Below are 25,602 nucleotides of genomic sequence, written 5' to 3'. Positions count from 1 at the left end.
ATGGTTCCTGGAGTGCAGTTGTCTGTAGGGCATGGTCAGGACTGGTGTCTTGCTAGAATGTAGTCAATAGGAAGTGCAGATGGGTAAGGGTCAGTACAGGAGGTAGGCAGAGGCAACACTGCACTGGTGTGTCAGTGATCAGGAACACTGTTGCTGGCTGCACTAGCTTTGGTGACACTGTACTGATGTGGTGGCAATCAAAGACACTGTTGATGGCTTCACTAGCTCTGGTGACACTGGTACTACTGATGCTAGGAACTCAGGAACATGGTTGCTGGCTGCACTGGTCTGGTGACACTGAGACTGGTGTGATTGTCAATGGTGTGGCAATGATCAGGAACACTGTTGATGGCTTACACTGGTCTGGTAACACTAGAACTGACGTGGCTGTGATCAGGAAAACTGTTGCTGTCTGCACTGGTCTGGTGACATTGGGACTAGTGTGGCAGTGATCAGGAATACTGTTGCTGGCTGCACTGGTCTGTTGACACTGGGATTGGTGTGATTGTCAATGGTGTGGCAATGATCAGGAACACCATTGATGGCTTCCACTGGTCTAGTAACACTGGGACTGGTGTGGCTGTGATCAGGAATATTGTTCCTGGCTGCACTGGTCTGGTGACACTGGGACTGGTGTGGCAGTGATCAGGAACACTTTTGCTGGCATACACTGATCTGGTGATGCTGGAACTAGTGTGGCAAAAATCAGGAACACTGTTGCTGGCTTCCTCTGGTCTAGTGACATTGGGACTTATGTGGAGGTGATCACGAACACTGTTGCTGGCATACACTGGTCAGGAGGCACTGGGACTGATGTGGCGGTGATCAGGAAAATTGTTTTTCACTCCACTGGTCTCGTGTAGCAGCGATCAATAACAGTGTTTCTAGCCACACTGGTTTAGCAACACTGACTGGTGTGGTGGTGATTGGAGACACTGTGACTGGCTGCACTATTAGGGCATGTTCAGAGATGAGGTTGGGGAGCAGTAAAACTTTGAATTTGAGCAGCGGTTTTACCCCACTCCCCCAATATCTACTCTCTTTAGCTGCAGAGGCAGAAGCTGGGGTGTACACATGCCAAGCCTGCGATAATTTGCAGCCATGGCAAGATTTATACCCCTGTCATGACCCATTATACCCTCCCCAATCACAACCTATTCAGATGAGTGGGAATACCTGTCCAGGGGGTTAAAGCAGGTAGTGTTAAGGCAATTAAACACCTCCTCACAACCTGTCAAATGCTCTCTGAAGAGCAATCTGAACATGGATCACTCTTCAGAGAGCACCGCACATGTGAATGAGGCCTTATGGTGACACTGGGACTGGTATGGTAGTGACTGGGGACACAGCAACTGGCTGAACTGGCCTGATGCTATACTGCTGTGCAGGTGATCAGAGACAATGGCTGGCTGCACTGACACACAATGATATCAGAGCAGCAATGTTACAATAGTGACATTGTACTGCTGGGGCTATTGATCAGAAACATTGGCTGCTGCACTGACATACAATGTCCTCAGTGCAGCAATCAGTGTTTCTAATGAATAGACTGTTTCTAATAATAGACTCAGCAGCACAAAGTACAGATTGGACACAGTGATCACATGGTACATAGTACAGGCCCAATTTCATTAGCCCTGTACCCTAATCTGTGATTCCTAAAGGGCGCAAACTAGGTGCAGGAGTGGGAGGATGTTTTAAAATATCCTCCCAAATCCACAAAGCTCCTGTCTGGGCATGGCCGTGAGGAAAGTATTTAAGGAAACAAGAGTCTCATTTCCACATCTGATCCCCAAGACCAAGTTTATCAGACCCTTAAAGGGGAATCCTATCAGACAGGATTCCCTTTTAAGGATAAGTGGACTCCAGATATCCGGATACCTTCCCCAAAATGAGTATAATGTACATTAGTATCCCATGTTACTCATTCCAAAAAAAATACAAAGTAAATAAAGATATCCAGACCATGAAAACATCATTTATTTAAAAATGTAACTAAACAATGACCCCTAATGTAAATTCAACATCAATCACAGGATTATCTGCATTAATAATTTGAAATTAAAGTTAAGACATTAATGAAGGAATCAATGGGGGAAATCTGGTGCACACAAAAGCTGGTGCAGCTGTGTATAGTAATGCATCATCTTCTAACTTCAGTTTGTTCAATTAAGCTTTGATAATAAAACTTAGGATAAAACCTATGCACAGCTGCACCAGATTCTGTATGCAGCAGTTTTAGTAAATTCCCCCCAATGTGTTAGATAAATAACGTCAGTAACTGTACCTCAAATCCATGTTTTAATTACACAAACAGGAAAAAAAATCTATCTAGCTGTAGCTAGCTTGTGTATTTGTATTTTGGCATTTTATATAAATGAATCAATAAATAAAAAAATAAATATGATAAAATCTTTATTTTTATTTTTCAACTGTTCTGTTCCTAATTATTTATATGAAACATCCAACCAAACTATTGACATCTTTTGAAGTCATACTGATACCTAATAGGATTGGTGATTATAATGATGATGATGATTTTGACAGTATGGTGAAAGGGGTATGGGGATCTATTGGGTAACCAATCTATTAGAGCTATGAGATTAGTAAAGATGTTAGGACCACCTATTCCAACCCTTACCACTCTAACCAAAACAAAACATTTTAACTGAAGTTAGGCTTTAATCTCTCATTGCTAGGTAAATAAAAATCACACATGTAGTTTAGATCTTGAGATCTCCTAATGCAAATGTTTCCAGAGCACAGCGTGTGATCAGTCTAATGAGCAGTAGAAATTGTGACTTCATTATTGGCAGTACCAGAGTCTATACCCAAAAGATGCTTCATCATGTTTGACAGCTTTCTGTTTCCATGAATTAAAATGAGTGCATTCATGGTTGGACAACTGGCAGCCACAACAAAGAAAACATGAAAAATTAGATTGATTCCATCTTTGGTTCCATTAAAGATAAATGTTAGGCTTCCAAACAAAACCAAATACAATATAAGTAGAGAGGTCACAGTTTGAGCAGCAGATTTGAGAGATGTGAGTTTCATGTTTCTAAAACCTTCCTTGTTTTTTGTCATTTGTTTCATGTGCTGACATAGGGAAGTTAGGATGGCCCCAGCTGTGACAGAGATAATAAAAAATGCAAGAGCAGATTCAAATATGTACACCTTGAACAGACAATTACACCTGCTTTCAAAACTCAGAACATAGGATGAAGTGTTCCATGTTACATTGACAGAGCTTGGTGAGCTCTTTAAGTATGTGTCCCAGTAGGCAGCCAATCCAACAGTCCATGATATAACATTAGAAAACACTAGCAGCCAAGGTACTATAACAACAATATTAGCTTTGATTTTATAGAACAAAGCCCCATTAAAACTGACAATCTTAACACAATAGTAGAAGCACAGACAGGTGGCACACCAGAGACTGGAGAATGTCAGAGCAGTCATAATGGCTACCAGAGAATTGGCTAGTGAAATCTCAATGTAGAAATCCAGAAACATAACAAAGCAGATCTCATTGAATGTAACTGATGCTTGAAGGATGATGTTAATGGTAGCAATGCAGTTGATGATCAGATCGCAAGAGTTAAATTTTCTGGTCTTCAACCAGTCAAGAAAGTGAACTGCCAAGATAAAGGCGTTGCCAATAAAGCAAGTCATAAGAAGTATACAGTGGATCACCACTAGACCAATTATGTTCTCAGAAGGCATATTGAACTAAGTTAACAGAAATTACCAGCTGTAGTAATGGACGTCACTCTCCCCGATGTAGGAAACAGCGTCAGTGTTCAGCTCTAAATCTTTCAAATTATTTCTGTTGGTGACTTGGCAAACAATAATAAAAAAAAAGGTTATATATTTCTTCAATAACTGTCAGAAACAAATCCAATTTGTGAAAGAATTGAGAAAACTAATTTAAAATAAACTGTTCATGAAGCTTTTGTCCTTATACTTGACATACATCTTCCATAACTTTAGTACTTTTGAGTAAAGTAGTAAGGAAATATTAATACTTACTCATAATGACAATCATATGTGCAAACTAAAATAAACCCAATAAAAAGTAAATTAGTCCATTTTCTATTTTCTGAATCCCATTCCATAATTTTAAAAGTAATTAGGCAGAAAGCATTTCTGACATATCTCTTTTCAGGCCACAATAAAGTTAGATACTAAAATCGCATTTTGTGATTTCTAAGCAGTATTAATCTGCTTGTCCCCGACTTTCTCACCTGAATGAGAAAGTTATTGCATTGTAAAGCCACAGCTGTTCAACATGATGCAGACTGTGCATGACTATGAAAATCTTTGCAAATATAAGGATTCAGTCCTTCAGTTCTCTATAGTCGTTTTTACTTGACATAAACAAATCTGAGGGTCATATTTTCCTTTATTTTCTTGCACAAAGCGTGGAGAACATGTATAGATTTTCTACACTGGATTCCTTTAATTTATTGGTTTATATTTGTATGTTACAAAACATTTCAAGTAGAATGCATGTATGTACTGTATGTATGTTGTATTAAAGTAGAACTAAAGGCACAACTTTTTTTTTCATTTTGGATAGAGTAAGGCAGGGTTATAACCGCTGTAAGTTTTATTTTTGCCATCTGTGTCCCATTACGGAGATTTCCCTTCACTTCCTGTTCCATAGCCAAACAGGCAGTGAGAGGAAATCCCTGCAAATTAAGGGAATTTCTTGGGGACTCTCAGATCACTAGAACTAGTGTCCTCATTGGAAGATTTCCCCTCTATTACTTTTCTGGATACAACCCAAAATTTGGGATTTTCTTTTATTTTTACTTTCAATGGACAAACAGAGAGGGTGAATCGTGGACACAGACAGCAATAAATACTGACAGGTGTTCTAATCTCTCTCTACTCTATCCAAAAGTAAAAAAAAAGTTTTGCCTATAGGTACACTTTAATTAATTAATTTATTTTACCTATGCTTTAAATAAGGTGCATTGAACTGTCCTCCTGACCATCTCTAGAGTTTGGTGGATTTAATTTTTCTAAATTGAATTGAGTACCACAATTGCATTTTTAGAGAGAAAACTGTGGAACTGTTACCCCATTCTAGCTTAATAAAAGCAGCAGCCCATCATAAAGGCATGTTTATAGAGCATGATACAATGTTAGGGACATGAAAAAAAAAAGACCAGGACCTGTGGCAGAACCTTCAAGAGCAGCATTAGGACCACCATCTGCATCCAGGGAGGATCGAGGCATTGCGTGGTCAAGATGTGTACTGCACATCGTTCTCCAAGGGACTGTCAGGCAGATACATAAGACCTTGAGGCTGGGCCTGAAGTGACTGAGCATTGCACCATTGCTGGAACTAGATGGCCATTAGGGCTTGGGAGGACCAATGACTGGCAGTGCAAGCATGCAGACCAAAAGGGAAGAGGCTATCATGCAAGAATACGTAGGCCAAGGAGGCCCTACTATCCATCAGATGTCCACAGCACCAGTGTTCCTGCAGATGTGAGCGAGGCAGGCAGTGGGTCTGAAGCTGCTACCCTGGCATGACAGCCTGATGCCTCTCCAGCAGGACCCCACTGTCAATACAGGCTAGAGTGAGTAGATGCTTTGAGGGCTGGGGATGTAGACAGAGTAAACTTTGACCTGCATTTACTGTCTGCTTTAGTCCTCTGTGTCAGTTTCTTCCCCTGCTACATTTGGTCTGTCTGTCAGCCTTTAGGTTCTCCTTTTCTTTCACTTCCATGTCTCTATTGCTTCCTCATGTAGCACTACCCTCTTAGGAGTTGCCAGTCCTTGAGCTTATTTTTTGGATTTTTATTAGGGGGATTTCAACTTGGATAAGGTAAGGCGTGTACAGAATGGCCAATGGAACTGAAAAACCAAGGACAACTGAACCTGAACTATGTGCAATGGTTACAGCCAAACAGTTTCTTCTGGAGAGCTAGCCAGCATCTCCTTTACTACCTCACAAAACCCCAGATTTCCTTTATGCAGCTGTTCTGGGTGAATCCCTGAACAAGGGATCCGGTGTCTGCCTCACTTCTTCATCACCAACTTCTACCCAAACTCTCCTGCTGCTGAACAGGCTCCTTTACTCTTGAAGGTTGTCCTGAACCCTTGTCAAGCCTCCTGTTGGGGATTGGACAGGCTCTTCCAAGAGTACAACCACTCCTCAGATCCACCCACTGCTTCTAGACCTTTCTCCAAAGTTCTAGAGCAGGGGGAAATTCCAGAGGGCTGGTCTGCAGAGCCTCTCAGCTCTGACCATAATTTGACCCCTGCTAGCTATCACACCCAGGCTGCTACTCAGCCCTCCTAGCTAACAATTGGAGTCTAGCTCCCCCAAGCTGACTAGGAGGGTGCTACACTCGCTTGTCACATTTCTGACTTGTGAAATGTGTTTTCATTTGCTGCAGTTATAGTAGGAACTGCGGTATAATTAGTACTTCTGTCCAGTTGTCCAGTATACAGCATGTCAGGATTCAAGGCTTTCATTGTTATTCAGAGATATTATTATTAGGGGAGAGTGTGTGGTTATTCTCCTCTTGCTTCATCTCAAATATAATTTGTTGTTAAGCAGCATGAAGATTCAGTGGTGAAGCATTGGAAGGATTTGGTGTAGCCAAATGTTCTCCTCTGTGGCTCAGCCACAGACACCTGCATCCTCTGAGGTTCCTCCACTTAGTTTAGTACAGGGGTACTTTTCCTTTAGTGAATTTCAGTGCAGGGGCACAACACCTTAAATGATGAGCTTTAAATATTTGGGGCCTACACCCCGTGATCCGTTGTTTTCATAAATTTGCTCTTCAAAACACTGTTGTTTGGCAGGAAGTCTGTTCTCAAAACCACTGAGTTTAGTGAGCTTGGATAACTGATGCCCTAGTTAAAAGCTTAATGTAATAGTTATACTGATACAGTGTGGCCCTCGGGGGGGGCGTGCCCTGGACAGCGATGGAGTAGGACGCACGTGTGCTGAGCTCCGTTCCCGGTTCTATACTGCTACGATATCCTGGGTGCGTTTTGCCACTATGCCTGCTCTCTTATCTTACCTGGAGTTCCGATCTTCTTTCTCTACATGTCGCCTCCACTACATTCTTCTTGGACAAATTCCAGAGCGGGACCCTCCTGGAGGAAGATAGCGCCTCTGCTTCTCCTACCTCAGACCCTCCCGTTGCTGACACTTCAAAGGTGCTTGAGGCAATTTCCACATGCCAAGTGACCTTATCAATGAAAATAGAAAAGGTGAAGGTAGACATAATGCTCATACACCAAGACATACACAAACTTCGTGACTGGGTCACTGAGACGGAGGCCTGTATTAGCCATGCGGAGGACACCATTTATCCCTTACAGCACACCTCTGAAGCCATGCAACGCCAGCTACAACTTGCCCAGAAACAGGATGATCTGGAAAATAGGGCCCTATGCTGTAACCTCCACTTTATTGGCCTTCCAGAGGGCTCGAAAGGCCAGGGACCAGGCCATGTTCCTGGAAAATCTCCTGATTACCACTTTCAGTAGAGCGGCCTTCTCCACCACTTTTGTAGTGGAACATGCAAACCGCATGCCGGTACACCAGCCCCCAAAGGGTACGCCACCTTGTACCTTCATTGCGAAGGTTCTTAACTTCAGGGACCATGACGCTGCCTTCAGGCTGACTAGAGAGAAAGGTAACATCCCGTTCCAGAACACAAGAATATCTGTGTTTCCAGATTTTTTGGCCAAAGTCCAGAAGCGGCGCTGCCACTTCATGGAAGTCAAACGGAGCCTTTGCATTAAACATCTAAAGTATGCCATGTTGTTCCCGGCCCATCTCCGGATGGTAGGTGAAGATCGGGTGCACTTCTTTGAGGATCGGAAATGGCCTCGGCCTGGCTTGACCAACATGACGGAGATCGCAATTGCTCTGGCTGATTATGTTGTCCACTTATGGAGGTCGTGAATAAGATCCCAGCCATGCCAGTTGGCTCATAGGAGACTTTGTTTTATTTTTTTGAATATCCCCTTCTGGACCTTTTTTCTCTTCCATCCACCTCCTCAGTTTTTTTGAGTATTGAGGACTTCATTGCACCTCTCCTTTGCTTTTTTACCGCCCCCCCCTTCTTTTATTTTGACATTTTTCCCTCCTTTGATGTCATGTTTTGCTCCCGGTACCAGAACCTGCCATCCTGCTTTGATGACTTAGACACCTCAGTACTTTTACCCCCTGAGTATCCTTCTGCCCTCACTTCCAGATATCTGAGATCTGAGGACAGAGAGAGGACCCTCCTCATCCTCCGATGGGGGGGTTGATTTTCTATAGTTTTTATTACAGAGAGGATGCTCATGAATCCAGCTGGCTTTTCTAACATGAGCTGGCTGTCTCACCATGTGTCCTACTACTCAATTACCACTCCAGCGAGTGTTCATCCCTATAGGACTTTTTTGGTTGACTGTTATGGGTTTTATGCTCCCACCATGTCCCATATAGACTTTATAGTCTTGTCCACAACCTTACTACCTCTACTACTTTTTTTTAGCAGCCAGTGAATCTTTGGACAGGGGGAGCGGGCTGGCAAATTGCTGGCATATTTAGCACACCAAGACTCTTTTACCCTCCTGGGCAAAATAGTATATATATATACAGTCATGGCCGAAATTGTTGGCACCCTTGATATTTTTCCTGAAAATCAAGTATTTCACACAAAAAAGGTATTGCATTAACACATGTTTTGCTATACACATGTTTATTCCCTTTGTATGTATTGGAACAAATATAAAACAGAGGCAGAAAAGCAAATATGACATAATGTCACACAAAACCCCAAAAATGGGCTGGACAAAAGTATTGGCACCCTTAACTTAATATTTGGTTGCACACCCTTTGGAAAACATAACTGAAATCAGTCGCTTCCTATAACCATCAATAAGCTTCTGACACCTCTCACCCGGAATTTTGGACCACTCTTCCTTTGCAAACAGCTCCAGGTCTCTCTTATTGGAAGGACACCTTTTCCCAACAGCAATTTTAAGATCTCTCCACAGGTGTTCAATGGGATTTAGATCTGGGCTCATTGCTGGCCACTTCAGAACTCTCCAGCGCTTCTTTGCCATCCATTTCTGAGTGCTTTTTGACGTATGTTTGGGGTCATTGTCCTGCTGGAAGACCCAGGATCTTGGACGCAAACCCAGCTTTCTGACACTGGGCCCTACAGTGCGACCCAAAATCCTTTGGTAATCCTCAGATTTCATGATGCCTTGCACACAGTCAAGGCACCCAGTGCCAGAGGCAGCAAAACAACCCCAAAACATCATTGAACCTCCACCATATTTTACCGTAGGTACTGTGTTTTGTTCTTTGTAGGCCTCATTCCGTTTTCGGTAAACAGTAGAATGATGTGCTTTACCGAAAAGCTCTATCTTGGTCTCATCTGTCCACAAGACGTTTTCCCAGAAGGCTTTTGGCTTACTCAAGTACATTTTGGCAAACTGTAGTCTTGCTTTTTTATGTCTCTGTGTCAGCAGTGGGGTCCTCCTGGGTCTCCTGCCATAGCGTTTCATTTCATTTAAATGTCGACGGATAGTTCGCGCTGACACTGATGCTCCCTGAGCCTGCAGGACAGCTTGAATGTCTTTGGAACATGTTTGGGGCTGCTTATCCACCATCCGGACTATTCTGCGTTGCAATCTTTCATCAATTTTCCTCATCCGTCCACGACCAGGGAGATTAGCTACAGTGCCATGGGTTGCAAACTTCTTGATAATGTTGCGCACTGTGGACAAAGGCAAATCTAGTTCTCTGGAGATGGACTTGTAACCTTGAGATTGTTGATATTTTGCCACAATTTTGGTTCTCAGGTCCTCAGACAGTTCTCGTCTCCTCTTTCTGTTGTCCATGCTTAGTGTGGCACAGACAGACACACAATGCAAAGGTTAAGTGAACGTCTCTCCTTTTTATCTGCTTTCAGGTGTGATTTCTATATTGCCCACACCTGTTACTTGCCCCAGGTGAGTTTACAGGAGCATCACATGCTTGTAACATTCTTATTTATCCGCAGTTGTGAAAGGGTGCCAATACTTTTGTCCAGCCCATTTTTGGAGGTTTGTGTGACATTATGTCGAATTTGCTTTCTTTCCTCCCTTTTTTTGTTTTGTCCCAATACACACAAAGGGAATAAACATGTGTATAGCAAAACATGTGTTAATGCAATACGTTTCGTGAGAAATACATGATTTCCTGGAGAAATATCAAGGGTGCCAACAATTTCGGCCATGACTGTATATATATATATACATACATAATTTTGCAGTTCTGTCATGGGGGGGGGGGGGACATGCTGCCGATGGATCATTTCTGCTGTGAACACTCACAGACGAAGCCTATCTGCAAATGCTGGTGAACGGATGACCGCCCGGCACCTGCAGATCATAGGGCAGGACACAAAAGACACATGTAAACCAGGCTTTGTTCTGATGGGGGGGGGGGCATGATCCTTCACCTCCCCTAGTACAAACACCACCTAATGTATACCAAGCACATAGCTCAGCACACAGTTAACCCTTTGATCACAGTAGATGTTTAACTCCTTCCCAGCCAGTGTCATTAGTACAGTGTCAGTGCATATTTTTAGCACTGATCACTGAATTAGAGCTGATTCACATATGTGTGGTGTGGATTGAAACTCTTTTCACAACTAATTGATACAGTAGTTGTTCAGCGTTTCATGTCAGGTTTAGGATTAGCTCAGGATTTTATCCTGTTCACACGTATGCGGTTTAGAAATGATTCCCATAATTAATAGCCTGTAATCCACACCTGAACCTAAAGACACTATTCAGAAATTGTACAGGACTCTTTTTCAAACTGCACTGAATCCACACCGCCAGTGCACCGGACATATGAGAACAGGCACCATAGGAAGCAATGTTTTTTCATGTCATGCGGATTGGATGCAGTTCAAACCACATCCAATATGATATGTGAATCGGCACTTAGCGTCATTGGTTCCCAAAAAGTGTCCCACAATATCGCAGTCTCGCTATAGGTCGCTGATTGCCACCATTACTAGTATTAAAAAATTTAAAAAAATTCCAGTATATGTCCCATAGTTTGTAGATGCTATAACGTTTGCGCAAACTAATCAATACACTCTTACTGGGATTTTTTTTTTAACAAAAATATGTAGCAAAAAGTGGAAAATGCAGAGGTGATCAAATACCACCAAAAGAAAGCTCTAGTTGTGGGAAAAAAATGACATACATTTTTGCAAGATCCGTGCATTTGTCTCACTAAAAGTTCCAGCTTCCAGAGATGTCAATGGTAGCAACAAACTCCAGATGGGAGCCAATTTACATGCAGCGAGATTCATGCAGCTTGCAAAGGAGATCCACAGAGATCCAGTGAGCTCAAATGAAAGAAGAGCAGTGCGGGATCCTCATTAGCATGATCAAATTTATTGAAAGCACACTTACATTCAAGTTTCTTGACATTCAACATGGGAATGGGTGAGAGCACCGCAAGCTGTCAGTGAGCTTCGGCAGTAATATTATCCTCAGTTGGCATGAGAGAACTTGGCTTTGACATCTGTCAAAAGCTGCCAATGCCTGAAGTCCCAGTATGTTCCATTCTGCCTTGTGGCAACCCATACACGCTTGTGAGAGGAGGTGACGGTGATGCGTTTCAGAGCTACACTCCTCTTTTATCAAAGACCTGCCCCACAAGATGACAGATGGATTTAAATAGGATTGGTTCAAATGGCCAGTGCTGTGTGTGACCAACAGCGTCACAGCGATTATTCCCCGTACTCAATTGGCTCAACTGGACTTAAAAGCACATGAAATTGTATGACAACATGTAAGAACCTCAGTCAGATCATCAATCATGTTGTAAGGGCAGAGGAGATATCTTGAGTCTAATAGACCCCAGATTTCTCAGAAAACAGTACCTGTCACTGCCTATTGCTACCACAGGGGATATTTATATCCCCTGTGATGACAATAATCGGAAAAAAATAAATAAAATGTTTCATGGACTCAACATGCCTCGTAGCAAATTCCTTGGGGTGTCTAATTTCCAAAAAGGGGTAATTTGGGGTTTTTTTGTGCTGTCCTTGCATTTTAGCACCTCAAGAAATGTGATAGGCAGTCAGAAAGTAAAAGCTGCATAAATTCCAATAAATATACCATAATTTGTAGATACTATAACTTTCATACAAACCAATTAATATACAAGTATTGGGATTTTTTTCCACCAAAGCCATGTAAGACCAAAGCAGAGGAGAGATCTAGAGTCTAATAGACCCTAGATTTCTTAGAAAAGAGTACCTGTCACTGTCTATTGCTATCACAGGGGATATTTATATTCCCTGTGATAACAATAAAAGTGAGCGGAAAAAAAAAAAAGGGACAGTGAAAAAATATTTTGAAAAAGCAAAATAAATAATAATAAAAAAAAATTCACCCCTATCCCTGTGCACTCGCACAAAGGCAAGGAGCGGTCCTCTGGCGGTATGTAAACAGAGATTGCACCATGCATGTGAGGTATCACCACAAACGTCAGATTGAGTGCAGTAATTCTAGTTCTAGACCTCCTGTGTAAATCTAAAGTTGTGACCTCTAAAAGGTTTTAAATCGCCGCCTATGGATATTAAAAATGTATATAATTTGTCGACATTGCACGGGCATGTGCAATTTTAAAGCATGTCATGTTTGGTAACCATTTACTTGGCATAACATCATCTTTTATATTTGGCATTTGAAAAATTGCTGCACAAATACTGTGTGACATAAAAACATTTCAACACGCACCATTTTATTCTCTAGGACTTCTGCTTTTAAAAAAAAAAATATGATGTTTGGGGGTTCAAAGTAATTTTCTAGCAAAATAAAAAGTGTCAGAAAAGGCTTGGTTTTTAGGTGGCTAGAAGAGTTGGTGATGTGTGACATAAACTTCTAAAGTTGGCCCTGAAATGACAGAATAGTAGAAGCCCCTCCCCCCCCCCAATGACCCGTTTTTGGAAAGTAGACACTCCAAGGTATTTGTTAAGAGGCATGGTGAGTATTTTGAAAACGAAAATTTATTTTTTCTTTTATTATTTTTAAAAACCCTGTGACAAAAATTATATCTACAAAATACTCACCATGCCTCTTATCAAATTCCTTGGGGTGTCTACTTTCCAAAAACGGGTCACTTGGCGGGGGGGGGGTGTTGTACTATCCTGGCATTTTAGGGCCTCCGAAACAGTGATAGGTAGTGAGGAAGTGATATGTGGAAATACGCCCTTTGAAAGACTGGCGGTGGTCATTGGATTTTGAGGGCCTGTTATTTACCAAAACTGGAGAGTGCAAAATCTGGTGCAGTTCTGCAGAGAAACCAATCAGCTTCTAGGTTTTATTGCCAAAGCTTAATTTAACAAGTTAGATGCTGATTGGTTTATAATCCCACTGACTAACTGCTTGGCATCTCTGGAGGCTCAGAAGGGTCCTGGAACTGGTATCCATCTCTCCCTCCGTATCAATTAGACACACATGCCAAAAAAGAAGCTCTTATAGTGTAGTATTTATTTTTAAATTTAAAAGTAAGAACAATCATAATGATCCCCCTCACATATCAAAGTGCCTGTATTTGGCACCAACATACACAATCCAATAGGTTACAGCTGGGATGCCACCGCTCCTCTCTCCATAAGCCAGATACGATGGCCCAGATGTGACATCACCGGAACCCAGATGTAATGGCTGAAGTCTCGGCCTCAACGCATTTCACTGTAACCGGTGTCCTGAGGAAGCTCAGGCACAGGAATACAGGCACTATGAAATGTGATCATTATTTAATTGGGAGTGGAGTGCCACTGATAAGTGTACAAAATGGATCTAATACAGGTAAGCAGTCTGAAAATGCAGTCAGGTGAGGTGCTGTGATACCACTGACCATGAAAGAATCTATCAAGATACTTAAAATGACTATTAAAAATCAATATGATAACTATTCTAAATAGTGTTATGATTTCTTATGTAAAAGCATTTTTTCATTTAGTTATTCATATATAACTCCTAACTTATCATCCTTTAAAGATAACTTTAACCACACACTATCTCCTGTATGCACTAAAAACACAGACACAGATATCTAGATATCATCATATGAATTTCAACTTTTAAAATACGTTGTTTATTCTTTTTATTGAGCTGGCAATATACAGTATGTCAAGTTTTGTCATAATGTTCAACTATGTATACATTTGCTTGCATACATTAAATACAATATTTATTTTATATAACAGAGATAATAGGAATTAAAGTGAAATAAAATAATAAACATATCTTATCTGCTTTGTGCAATGGTTTTGCATAGACTAGTCACTTTCCTCCTTTTCTGGGGTCCCCCACCAGTGGTCTCAGTTCCTCTTCTCTCGGCTCCTCCTCCCTTCTAGGTGACCCAATAGCAAGTCGCTTGCTATAGGGCACTCATGCAGGCTTGATCCCATGCTGGGCTGTGTGCATCTATAGACAAACACAGCACAGCTTGGCCCCGCTCCTTCCTTACAAGTTTTGATTGACAGCACTGAGTCCAGTGAGAGAGAGAACAGTTCTACTGATCTTGGGTACAGCACTGGATCAAGATAGGACTCGGATAAGTATTTAGTTGTGTAGGGGGATGGGGAAGAAGCTGATCATGGAAGGTATTTTACTTTAATGCAGAGAAGGCATTAAGGCACAAAACCTTATGCATTTACAACCACTTTAATATGTATCTACAGTCAGTCTTAGTTTTCAGTAGAACAGGATGGGAACAGGTGAAGATAGCAAGGGAGAGGGGAAGGAGAGGAAAGCAAGGGAGAGGGGAAGGAGAGGAAAGCAAGGGAGAGGGGAAGGAGAGGAAAGCAAGGGAGAGGGGAAGGAGAGGAAAGCAAGGGAGAGGGGAAGGAGAGGAAAGGAAGGGAGGGGTGAAGGAGAGGAAAGGAAGGGAGAGGTGAAGGAGAGGAAAAGAAGGGAGAGGTGAAGGAGAGGAAAGGAAGGAAGAGGGGAAGAGGGGAAAAAAGGAGGGGAGGGGAAGGAGGAGAGAGGAGAAATGAGGGGAAAGGAGGGGAGAGGGGGAAAGGAGGGAAAAGGAGGGGAGAGGGGGAATGGAGAGGGAAAAGAAGGGAGAACGGGAGAGGGGAAAGGAGAGGGAAAGGAAGGGAGAGGGGGAAAGGAGGGGAGAGGGGGAAAGGAGAGGGAAAGGAGGGGAGAGGGGGAAAGAAGAGAAGAGGGGAAAGGAGGGGAGAGGGGAAAGGAGAGGGAAAGGAGGGGAGAGAGGGAAAGGAGGGGAGAGGGGAAAGGAGGGGAGAGGTGAAAGGAGGGGAGAGAAGAGGGAAAAGAGGGGAGAGGGGAAGGAGAAACAAAGGAGGGGAGAGGGAGAGGAGAGGAGAGGAGAGGAGAGGGGAAGGAGAAGGAGAGAGGAGGAAACAGGTGAGGATAGCAAAGAGGAGAGGGGAAGAGAGGGAGAGGGTAGTGAGTAGGAGAGGGGAAGGAAAGGGAAGAGGAGGGTACAGATAAGAACAAAGGGGAGAGAAGGAACAGAAGAGATTGGGGTGATGAAGAGAAAGGAAGGAGAGGGCCCTAAACATAGCAAAAAGGATAAGGCTGTAGCCAAATGCAGTAGCTACACATTTAAATGAATAAGAACATCATAGTTTAAATCTTGAAACCATTCTTCTACTGATACATTCCCACTCATGAACATATGTGGTTTATGGCTCATTATCACAGATAAAACAGCCACAGTTATTTGGCCTAAGGCCACTGTGTTCTCTTGCAATATCCCAGATATGGTCTTGGTGTATTGTCACAAACAATATTTGCTGAAGAAGAAAATAGTTATTGAACTTGCCCAATTTAGTATGCCTGTATAAATACCAGGAAAGTGTGTGAAATGAAGGTTGGAAAACACTGTGGACATCACACCGGTGTAAAGATGGAGAAGGTTTCTTTGTCTTTGACGACAGACTGATCTTTTTCCTTTGTCAATATCATAAGATTGCTGCTAAGTATAACCAAATTGGGTGTTTATTGGATTGTCACTGACAAAAGTCTTACATAACCACCATATTGGGCAGGCCATACAGTGTATAGTTAAAAAAGTATGAGTCTGCACCAGGTACTGATGGATTCCTTGAACTACGTTCTTCTTCAGAGACATCTCCTTCTGTGGAAACATAAAAAGACTAAATTTTATAGTGTGTAACATAAATTTGTATTTTTCTGCTGCCACACACAAGAAGGGAAACCTTTGAAGATCAATGCCACATAAAGATATGTAGAGAGTCATTCCATTCAGTAATGAGGTTAGAAAATTTTGAAGCAAGAGATCATTTGCTGGATGTTTTCATTGTCTAAATACTGCAAACTAGTTCCAAGGAAGGCATCCACCTCACTTGCAGCAATACAGAGCAGCTACTTCACTGCCCTGATATTGGCACACAGCTTGTGAGCTAGTCATTGGAACCAGAAAACTAATGAACTTGAAGATAGATTCTCTTCAAAGCCCAACGCTAGATATGGCAAACCCCAACAATGGAATGCAACCCATGCCTTTGGAGCAAATCCCTGCATTCCTTTTTATAAAACATGTTTGTATATGTAGCTCTTTGGAACTGTATTTGACTTGGTCATGTGACAGGGATTCTTTTCCTGTGGCAGTGGAGGGAATTCCTCTCTGATGAAGAAAAGAGCACTCACATAGTGATATGAGCGCTGTTCTCTGCACCATTCCCCCTGTGAGTCCAGGATTGCTTGATGACACAGACAAAGAGGACATGCCTTTGGCAACTTGGTCTCACAGGACCAAAAAAAAAAAAAAATACACATTATTATTTAAAAAAAAAATGTTCAATAGTTCTTTTTTTTAAATATACTTGCAAAGCATTGAAACTGTGATAAGTGGATCGCAGGTGCAATGCCTGTCTCCTGCAGACTCTTCCACCAGCTCTGTGCCTGTAATGAAGGTCAGACTTTCAGTTAGAGAGCTTGTAGTTTAATCATTCATAAATCCCTGTGAATGAATGACGTGGCTGTGCGGGGGAGCCATCTGACAGCTGCTGCTGGGTAGAAGAACCCTAGCAGACCATCAGAAGGGGGGAGTCAGCAGTGCTACAGGGGATGGAGGATGGCACAGGGGGGCCCAGACAGCACAGGGAAGAGGGTGGATCACAGGGAGAGTGATTGGTGTGGTGGGGGGAGCAATTACGGAAACAAATCCCATGTATCTCTCTCTCTACAGCAGTTGAAAGCCGACTGGAGGGAAAGGAGGAAAAGCCAGATTTCAGTAATTGCCCCCACCACCGTACCATTCATCCTCCCTCCCCACATCCAATTCCCACTGTGCTGCCCAGGCCACCTGCTACCCTGAGCTCCATACAGGAGGACCGGTGGTACAACCTTATCGGTGACCCTGGAAATGTTCTATTAAGTTGGAAAGGAAACATTCTCATTAATTCTGCACAGGTAGAGTGGATGGAAGACAGATAGTATGCTGGATACAGAATGTTAAGACTGGGGAAGTACAGGCAGGAGCGATCACGGTAAATTCCCTCCACCCAAAGCTTTGATGCTCTTGTAGTTCTTTGATGCTACAGACCAGTAATATATCCTTAATGAAAAGGCTGTGCAGAAACATTATAGAAACAAATATACACAACATGAATGAGTGAAACTGTCCTGAAATGTACTCATACTGTGGATACATGCAGCAGAACACCAGGCCTGATTTAAAGTAATACGTACCTTTCACTTCTGAGCAACTCTTGAGTTTTTGCAGGCTGTGTACAGTCTGCCCAGTGGTCTTCCCAAGTGCTAGCAGATCTGTAATATTAAATAACAAAATGCAACATGTAAAAATATGATCACCAGCAATCTATATGACAGATGCAATTAAACATTTTGTTTAGGCTCCCTCTTGATTTGATCAAAGAAAAGAGCGGAGGAAAATTCCAAGTCTGGCATTCTGTAACAATCCCGCATACACACTCATTGTCCTGTGCTGAATTTCTAACATCTGGACTTCTACAGGAGTACTTTATTCAACCCAGTACTGTTCTGCCATGACCACCATAGCAGGGGAAAAAGATGGGGGATTAACTTTTACAACCGCTAACCAATAACACGTCGGGGGATTACATTTCACTGCCTGTGACTACCAATGTGGGGGAGGTTATTAGTACCGGCACCATTGCTGGGGGCTATTATTGCATCCACTGACACCAATGCTGAGGGTTGTTATTGAGTCCATTGACACCAATGTTGGAGGTTATTACTGCACTCATGGACACCAATGTTGGGGGTTTTTATTACTGCAACTGACATCAGGTCCAAAATTTTTTATCTGACGCAATGTGCCTCAATGCACAAAAATGCACTGCTACTGTGCAGCAATCTGGAAGTGTTAGGGGCCACACTTCAGACAGTTTATACATTTTAAGTTGACCACCACTGATGTAAACTAAAGCTGACCATACACTCTAGCATCCTCCAACCACACTATACAATGAAAATGAACAAATGTCCTTAGCTACAGCTATTGTATATTGACGACGGACCTAGCCAGATGTCAAAATACTCGAAGAGCAGCTGCTTCAGATCAGACCCAGCAGCTGTTCAGCCAACAATTTTTTTAGCTTTCAATCGAATGATGTCGGACAGGAGGGGGTCGAATGCCAGTTGGTTCATCATCAATTGGCCAAAATTTGCACACTGTATGGCCACTTTTAGGCTACTGAAGGCACCACATCACCACAAGACGTGAAACTGTATATTTACTGTAAGAAAGTGGCAAAGCCCAAAAAAAATGGGCACTCTGGAGGTATGGGCAAAAAAAAGTTAGTATTCAGTCTCCTAATTTGCAGGAATAGCTGAAACGGATTTTTGTAATGATATTCTGCTTTTAAGCCACAGGTAGATGTCAGCAAACGTAAGCGGGCTATAGATTTTTCTGGGTGGCCCAAAGGCACATAATTGCTTAGCAGGCAGCAGGAAGGCAACTTATTGAGTGGAATGACAAGCATTTGGTGCAGGTTTTCTGAACTGTCAGTTCGACTGTTCTCCTCTAAGTCTCCTCAATGGTCAGCCACATACCTAACTTAATTTTTGACCAGAGTGGGCAAGTGTCACCTCATGTCTAAGGCTAGTCCAACACTTGACAAATACTGTTGTTTACCTATGCAGTCTCTTCCATTGGCATTGATGTCTACTTTGAGATTTGTTCAGAGGATACAAAGCTTGACATTTGCAACCTGGATTTGTCAGGCACCATACATACATCCTGAAGTATGATGAGCTACATCAGCCTAGTGAAAGACAACTACAGTTACTAAAATACATATCTACTCACACTCTGAGAGGAAGTCCAATCTTCTAGCGTTCTGTTCCACACTTGTGTTCCACTGGTTGAGCATTATAGAGCGAACCCCTGCTACACTTAGTAGGAGGGCCGTCTCCATTGGTCTTTCTAGTCTCAATTGACTTTTACTAAACAAACAGCAAAACATGATTTAATGAGTTAACTGTTACAGGAAGTGATTACTACCAGCAATAATTAAAAACAGAGGGCTTTAAATAGAAAATAAAGGCATGCAGTACTTTCACAACTGAAAATACATGTGAGAAGAATGGTCTGAATATTTTTTCGGTTTTTTTCCAAGATACACAGATATTGTTCCAGCAACAAGAATCGTACAACTCAGTATCATCTGTTATACTATCATTCATTATATAAGTAACATGCATTTTAAATTGATGGCTTTACTCAAAGCAGTAGTCTCCAAACTGTGGCCCACAAGCTGGATGTGGTTCTTTGCTTGCTTTTATCCAGCCCTTTGGGCACCATTCCATTCACTGACACTAATGATGGGGCACCATTCCTCCCACTGACACCAATGATCAGGCACTGTTCCTCCCAAAGACAGCAATGGTGGGGCACTATTCCTCTCACTGACACCAATGATGGGGCACTATTCCTCCCACTGACACCAATAAAGGGGCATTATTCCTCCCACTGACACCAATAAAGGGGCATTATTCCTCCCACTGACCCCAATAAAGGGGCACTATTCCTCCCACTGCAACCAATAAAGGGGCACTATTCCTCCCACTGACACCAATAACGGGGCACTATTCCTCCCACTGAAACCAATAAAGGGGTACTATTCCTCGCTTGAATACCAACAATGGGGCACCATTCTTCTCACTGATACTGACTAAGTGGCATTATTCTTCACTAAAACCAAAGATGGGGCATGGTATACTCCCATTGACGCCAGGATGTGTTCTACTCCCACTAGCCACAGTCTAGCCCTCCTAAAGTCTGAAGGACAGTAAACTTGCCCACTGATTAGAACGGGAGACTCCTGACTTAAAGGATATCATGGTCTTTGGACAATATATAAATACATATATACACACACACACGCATATATATATATATATATATATATATTTTTTTTTTATATATATATATATATATATATACACACATGCACATTTAATGTGATCAGCTAGATGTAAATATTCATTTTACATATTAAACAAATAAAAATTAGAATGTGATTGGAATGACAGTGATCACCACTGAGAACTAGTTTGCCGAACTGCTAAGCTATGCTGCTAGCTGAAGAAGCTGATTGTGTGTATAGTATAAGCTGGTAGATTCTACCAGACTTAAGCCGGCCATACACTAAACGTTCGTATGAACATTCATACAAAAATTCTCACATTTGATGACTTGTTGAATGTCAATCAAAAGAACTTCATTTTTGTTTGCTTTTAACAATCGATTGTGGAGTCAATAGACTTTACCAAACCACACACACTTTTAGAAATTCTTTTAGTTGCAAACATTTGCCATACAGACTTCACATTTTATAACAGAGTTATAAAAAGCGAAAGCCAATTTAATTTCACTAATGATTTGAACGAATGTTCTTAAAGATGAAACATTTTGAACATAATTCTACTAGTGAATGGCCAGCTTAAGTCAACAACTCACAACTCTTCTGTAATTAATTTACAGAACATCTCCAATTCACACAGCAACAAAGAAGAAAGCATACAGCAAGTTTTATTGTCACTAAAGCATGAAAGCTAAAAGTTGTATTAAACCCAAAAATGAAATATATTGCAGCTTACCAATCAGTAATCAATCATTTTTTTTAGTTTCCCACTGGTGATCTGGCCAGTAACACACCTCCTGTATTAGAGTGCCTCCACTCTGGATGAAGGAGCACAGGGGTACCTTTGGAGGGCAGCATTTATTTTAGAACCAGTGATGTCTTCACTGGATCTCTGTGCTTCCCTACGCAAGCAGGCAGATCATGGCTGGGGGGGGGGGGGGAGCTGGCAGGATGCTGTACACAGCTTCCTGAAAACATTCCCTAGCCCAGATGCAAACAGTGGACTAGCTTTTTGGAGGAGTTATGCAAATATTAAAAAGCCCTAATGGGTGGAGGTCATTGTAAAGGAATAAGCATTCCTAGGCTGGCTGCATTTGCATGCAGAGTGCTCTAGGTATCACCTACATGTGATGCAGAGCACCCATGATTGAATGATCTGATATCCAATGAATGAAAGAAGAGGGCCAGAGCCATCAAGGCTGGGGAGAAAAGGATAAATACTCTTAGAGGTCATCCAGACAGGAAATGATGCAGGCTCTATCTGACTTGCTGCAGCTTCTAATGAACACTGTGGGAAACAATGTGCAGTGAAATCAGAGCCATCCATCTGAGTACAGGAGAAGAGCCTGTACAATTGTACAAGACTGATGGAAAGGTTGTAGTTCAGCAGTAAAACTGTCCATGTTTTTTACAGTCTTGTAGGGTGCTGGTGGTGGTGGGGTTCCATAATACATCAATATTGTAGATGTTTTTATACACCAAAATATCCAAAGTTATTTACTTATTAGTTTAGTCAACATTTTTACCTCTTTTGTACATCGATGGTTGATTGCCTTGAAAAACTCTGACTTGTGCGCACCTGGTCTAAAAGAATCATCAACTGACAGCCTGAAAAAAGATATTCAATAAAAAGAAAACTTTATGCAATTTACATTTGCACACTGAAATTAATTATCCATTTCATAATTGTGCCACCACTGCTGCAGGATCTCCAGATCACGTTATTGGATCTCATCTTGCTGTAAGTGAAGGTAGTCATTGTGCCGACTGGGATGATTTATCAATCAAGTCACTCTATATACAAATGCTACTCTGCTATATTTTGTGTCCTTGGAGAAAAACGTAGTAGTAAACAGGAAATCTCAGAATCCAGGGTTCAACCCATCACACCCTCTAAGTCTAAATCTTAATAGAGGTTTGGGGATTACGGGGAAAAAACTCTGTGGTTAAGGTATAAAAAGTATGCCAACAGTTAAATGTATTTTTGTCTATCAGCCAATCAGCTTTCAACTGTCATTGCATGTTGCAAATAAAAGAAGAAAAAGAAGAAATATTCTTGTTAGCACACATTTAATAAATTAGCACCAATATGCTTCAAAGTATCTTCCAGTTTGCTTTTTACTGCTTAAAAGCCAAGATTCTTTTGTAACCCATGAAGCTGTAAAGGTTCTCTTTAATGTAGATCTCAACAGTCACATCTTTCTCTTTCATTCCCCCATTACTAATGTGACAGACCCAACTGGGACAGGGGCATTTGGAGGGGACTGCAGACTAGCCTCTTGCCTACTGACCATGGGCCCTGGGATGTGAGGGGGCTCTATTTTTTGGGAGGTGTGTGCCTGGGGGGATTAGAACACGTGAGGTTTTTATTACTGTCTGTATCCGGTTTACTGTTATCATTGAAAGTGAAAGGGTTATAAAATCCCAAATTTTAGTCATCCTAAAACGTTACAAAAATGAATCCTCAAGGGTATTATCCTCATGTATACTGACCACACTCTTATAAATTCCTTCCCAATAAAAAAACAATACTGTGTTATCAAATTATCATACCAGAGAAAATAAGAAATTGAAAAGAAAAAAATGTAAACACTAAAAAAAATAAATAAATAATAATTTTCACTTTTTTATATGTATTTTTTTCACTTGTTTGTTTTAAAGTTTGTTTTGTTTGAGTAATTATAAACTGTTTGTGTGGGGGTAGGAACACTGCACTATTTAAATTTTGTTTAACAGAGATGATAAAGAAAGCATCTACATTTACATTTTTAAATAAGCAGTTATTTGATTGTAAGCTCCTTGAGGGCATGATCTGATGTCAATGTACAATATATACAAAGCTCTGCATAAATTGATGGCGCTATATAAGTACCTGTAGAAAAAAAAATAAATAAATTTGCTATAAAATTACTATCAATTCAGTTCAGAGTTCTTGAAATTACTGAGCACAACTTCTAATAATGCACCAAATTCGCCACTGACATCAAAGTATATGTTATGAAAATAAATGTTCTAAATACCTGTGCATTTAGGGATGTATAAGGATTCCCTGACAATGACTTGTGCAAAAAATAGAGAATTATTGTATGCTCACCTGTAAAATCCATGACAAGAATTTTATCCAGCATTACATGAGCCAGAAATTTCTCGGCACCATAGAAAATGAATGCACTGCAACTGGCCATGAGGTTTTCCCATTCTGCATGGCTGGAAGAAAGGGAGTGAGCTTTCAGTTGTTTTGTTTCAGTGATACAATATTTTTAAAGAGCTTTTAGACCTAAAATATAAGCTAACTTTACATATCATTTGTATTATTTAAACACTCACAATATGTATGTGAAATTACCACAACGGTTTACAATTTAAGACAATCTGGGGGATTCAATAAAGCCTTACCAACAATTTTTTGACAGTAGTTTCCATTAGAACTACCTGATCCTATTTCGGGAAGGTATTTTCAACAGTTTTAGTATCATAACTGACACGTGCGCCAAATTCAGGCAGTTCTAACTACTGCCACTTTAGGAAACTGTCAATATAGCTGCTAACGGTTCTTAAAGAATTATCGCCAGTTCACAGATTAGGAAACTGGTGGTAATTAGGACCAGCCTTGAGCAGGTGTACAGAGGTACAGTATGGATTCTCAGACAGTGCCAGGCTCCAATAGGTACATGAATTGGGCACAAGCAACTAGAATTTCAGTGCAGCAGCCTGACAGGGTTCTAAGGTACCTTCTACATGGGGCAGATTCCACCAGGAGTCCACTTGCTCAGCAGGGAATCTGTCCCCTGATCCCCACTATGCAAGAGGATGGTTGGTTTGTGTCCATTCCGCTTATGTAGAGCAGACACAGACACAGCCCGCTGTCATCTAGGGGCAGTTGGATGTAAACAGACCCAACTGCAATCCGAATGGCAGATGGAGAACAGATCCCCATCCGTCTGTTTTTAGCAGATCAGATTGGATGTAGGCAGGTGTAAAATGTACACAAGTCTATGGTTTCCCATTTTGCCCAATTACTAAAATTTAAAAGGGAAAATGTAAAGTTGCACACCAGAGCTCAACCATTAAAGTGGTTGTAAAAGCTCAAGGTTTTTTACCTTCATGCATTCTATGCATGAAGGTAAAAAGCCTTCTCTGTGCAGAAGCCCCCCCAGGCCCCCCAATACTCACCTAAGCCCCATCTTGATCCAGCGATGCGCACTGCCATCTCGGCTATCCTGGGATTTCCTCTCCTCATTGGTTGAGACAGCAGTGGGAGCCATTTGCTCCCACTGCTATCAATCACAGCCAGTGAGCCAATGAGAAGAGAGAGGGAGCGGGGCTGAGCCGTGGCTCCGGGTGTGAATGGACACATGGAGCAGTAGGTGCCTCCATAGCAAGCTACTTGCTGTGGGGGCATCTGACAGGAGAGAGGCCAGGAGAACCTGCAGGGGGGCCCAAGAAGAGGAATATCTGGGCTGCTCTGTGCACACAGCAGGTAAGTATGACATGTTTGTTATTTTTAGAAAAAACAAATGTAAGCCTTTAGAATCGCTTTAAGCCAAGGTACAGGGCACAACCTCTCAGAGAAGAGTTTGAGGGTGGAGTGTCACAGTTGCTTCTGGACAAATCAGCTGTGTGTGGCTTCAGGTTTTTCTCAAGTGTTTGAAAATGCATAAGTGATAGTTCCCACTGGTAACTGGCACCCATGGCTGGAGTGAACACAGCCCAGGATCTGTGAGCAGTACCTTGGATTTGTGAATTTGAGCTGAAATGTGTTTTTTTTTTTGCACAGCACATTTATACAGAACTTTACACCCTAAAATGTAGTTCCTTCCTCTTTAACTGTATTAAAAGGAAATTATATCTCAAAAAGGATGGCACAAACCAAACATTAAAATATTTCTAACAAACAGGTACTTGTTTGGTTATGTGTGCATTTATTGATGAAGCTGAAAACGACTTTTGACTTGTACCATTCCAAAACATTTGTTTTCCTAGAAACAGTGGAGGTTTAGAACATCTGCAAGTTGTTTCCCAACTGGGGAGACTTACCAGCACTTCCTGCCTCAAAGAGTGGTCATCAAGTCAGGAAGAAGTAAGGGGAAATTTCACTAACAAGAACATAGAAGGCAACATAAATGCAGTTTTAAATGAGTAGAGAATGCATAAATGCTCTGAAATAATTTGATTCTTGGGAGTTTGGTTATTGAGCCCT

The 25,602-nt window shown here is 41.7% G+C and overlaps 2 protein-coding genes across 2 annotated transcripts in view; both read right to left on the bottom strand.

Annotated features, from left to right (window-relative positions):
- Positions 1 to 1,965: 1,965 nt before the first annotated feature.
- LOC149457768 (taste receptor type 2 member 40-like) lies at positions 1,966 to 3,726 on the bottom strand. Its single transcript, XM_089683113.1, has one exon. It carries the CDS (start codon positions 3,724 to 3,726, stop codon positions 2,779 to 2,781), a length of 948 nt encoding a protein of 315 aa, XP_089539239.1. The 3' UTR covers positions 1,966 to 2,778.
- A 10,400-nt stretch (positions 3,727 to 14,126) lies between these two features.
- Positions 14,127 to 25,602, bottom strand: part of LOC149457767 (cilia- and flagella-associated protein 46-like) — a 201,884-nt gene continuing 190,408 nt past the window's right edge. The window contains exons 55-59 of the mRNA XM_089683217.1: positions 23,497 to 23,609; positions 21,929 to 22,010; positions 19,346 to 19,482; positions 17,743 to 17,820; positions 14,127 to 16,165 (exon numbers count right to left, since the gene is read on the bottom strand). Coding sequence (XP_089539343.1) covers positions 16,053 to 16,165; positions 17,743 to 17,820; positions 19,346 to 19,482; positions 21,929 to 22,010; positions 23,497 to 23,609 — 523 coding nt within the window. The 3' untranslated portion in view covers positions 14,127 to 16,052. The remainder of the gene's footprint in view (positions 16,166 to 17,742; positions 17,821 to 19,345; positions 19,483 to 21,928; positions 22,011 to 23,496; positions 23,610 to 25,602) is intronic.

This window comes from Staurois parvus, unplaced genomic scaffold (genome assembly GCF_062004578.1).
Source record: "Staurois parvus isolate SC_StPar_1 unplaced genomic scaffold, SC_StPar_1.0 ptg000303l, whole genome shotgun sequence".
Taxonomy (NCBI): Eukaryota; Metazoa; Chordata; class Amphibia; order Anura; family Ranidae; genus Staurois; species Staurois parvus.
This window is presented reverse-complemented; position numbering and strand designations above follow the sequence as displayed.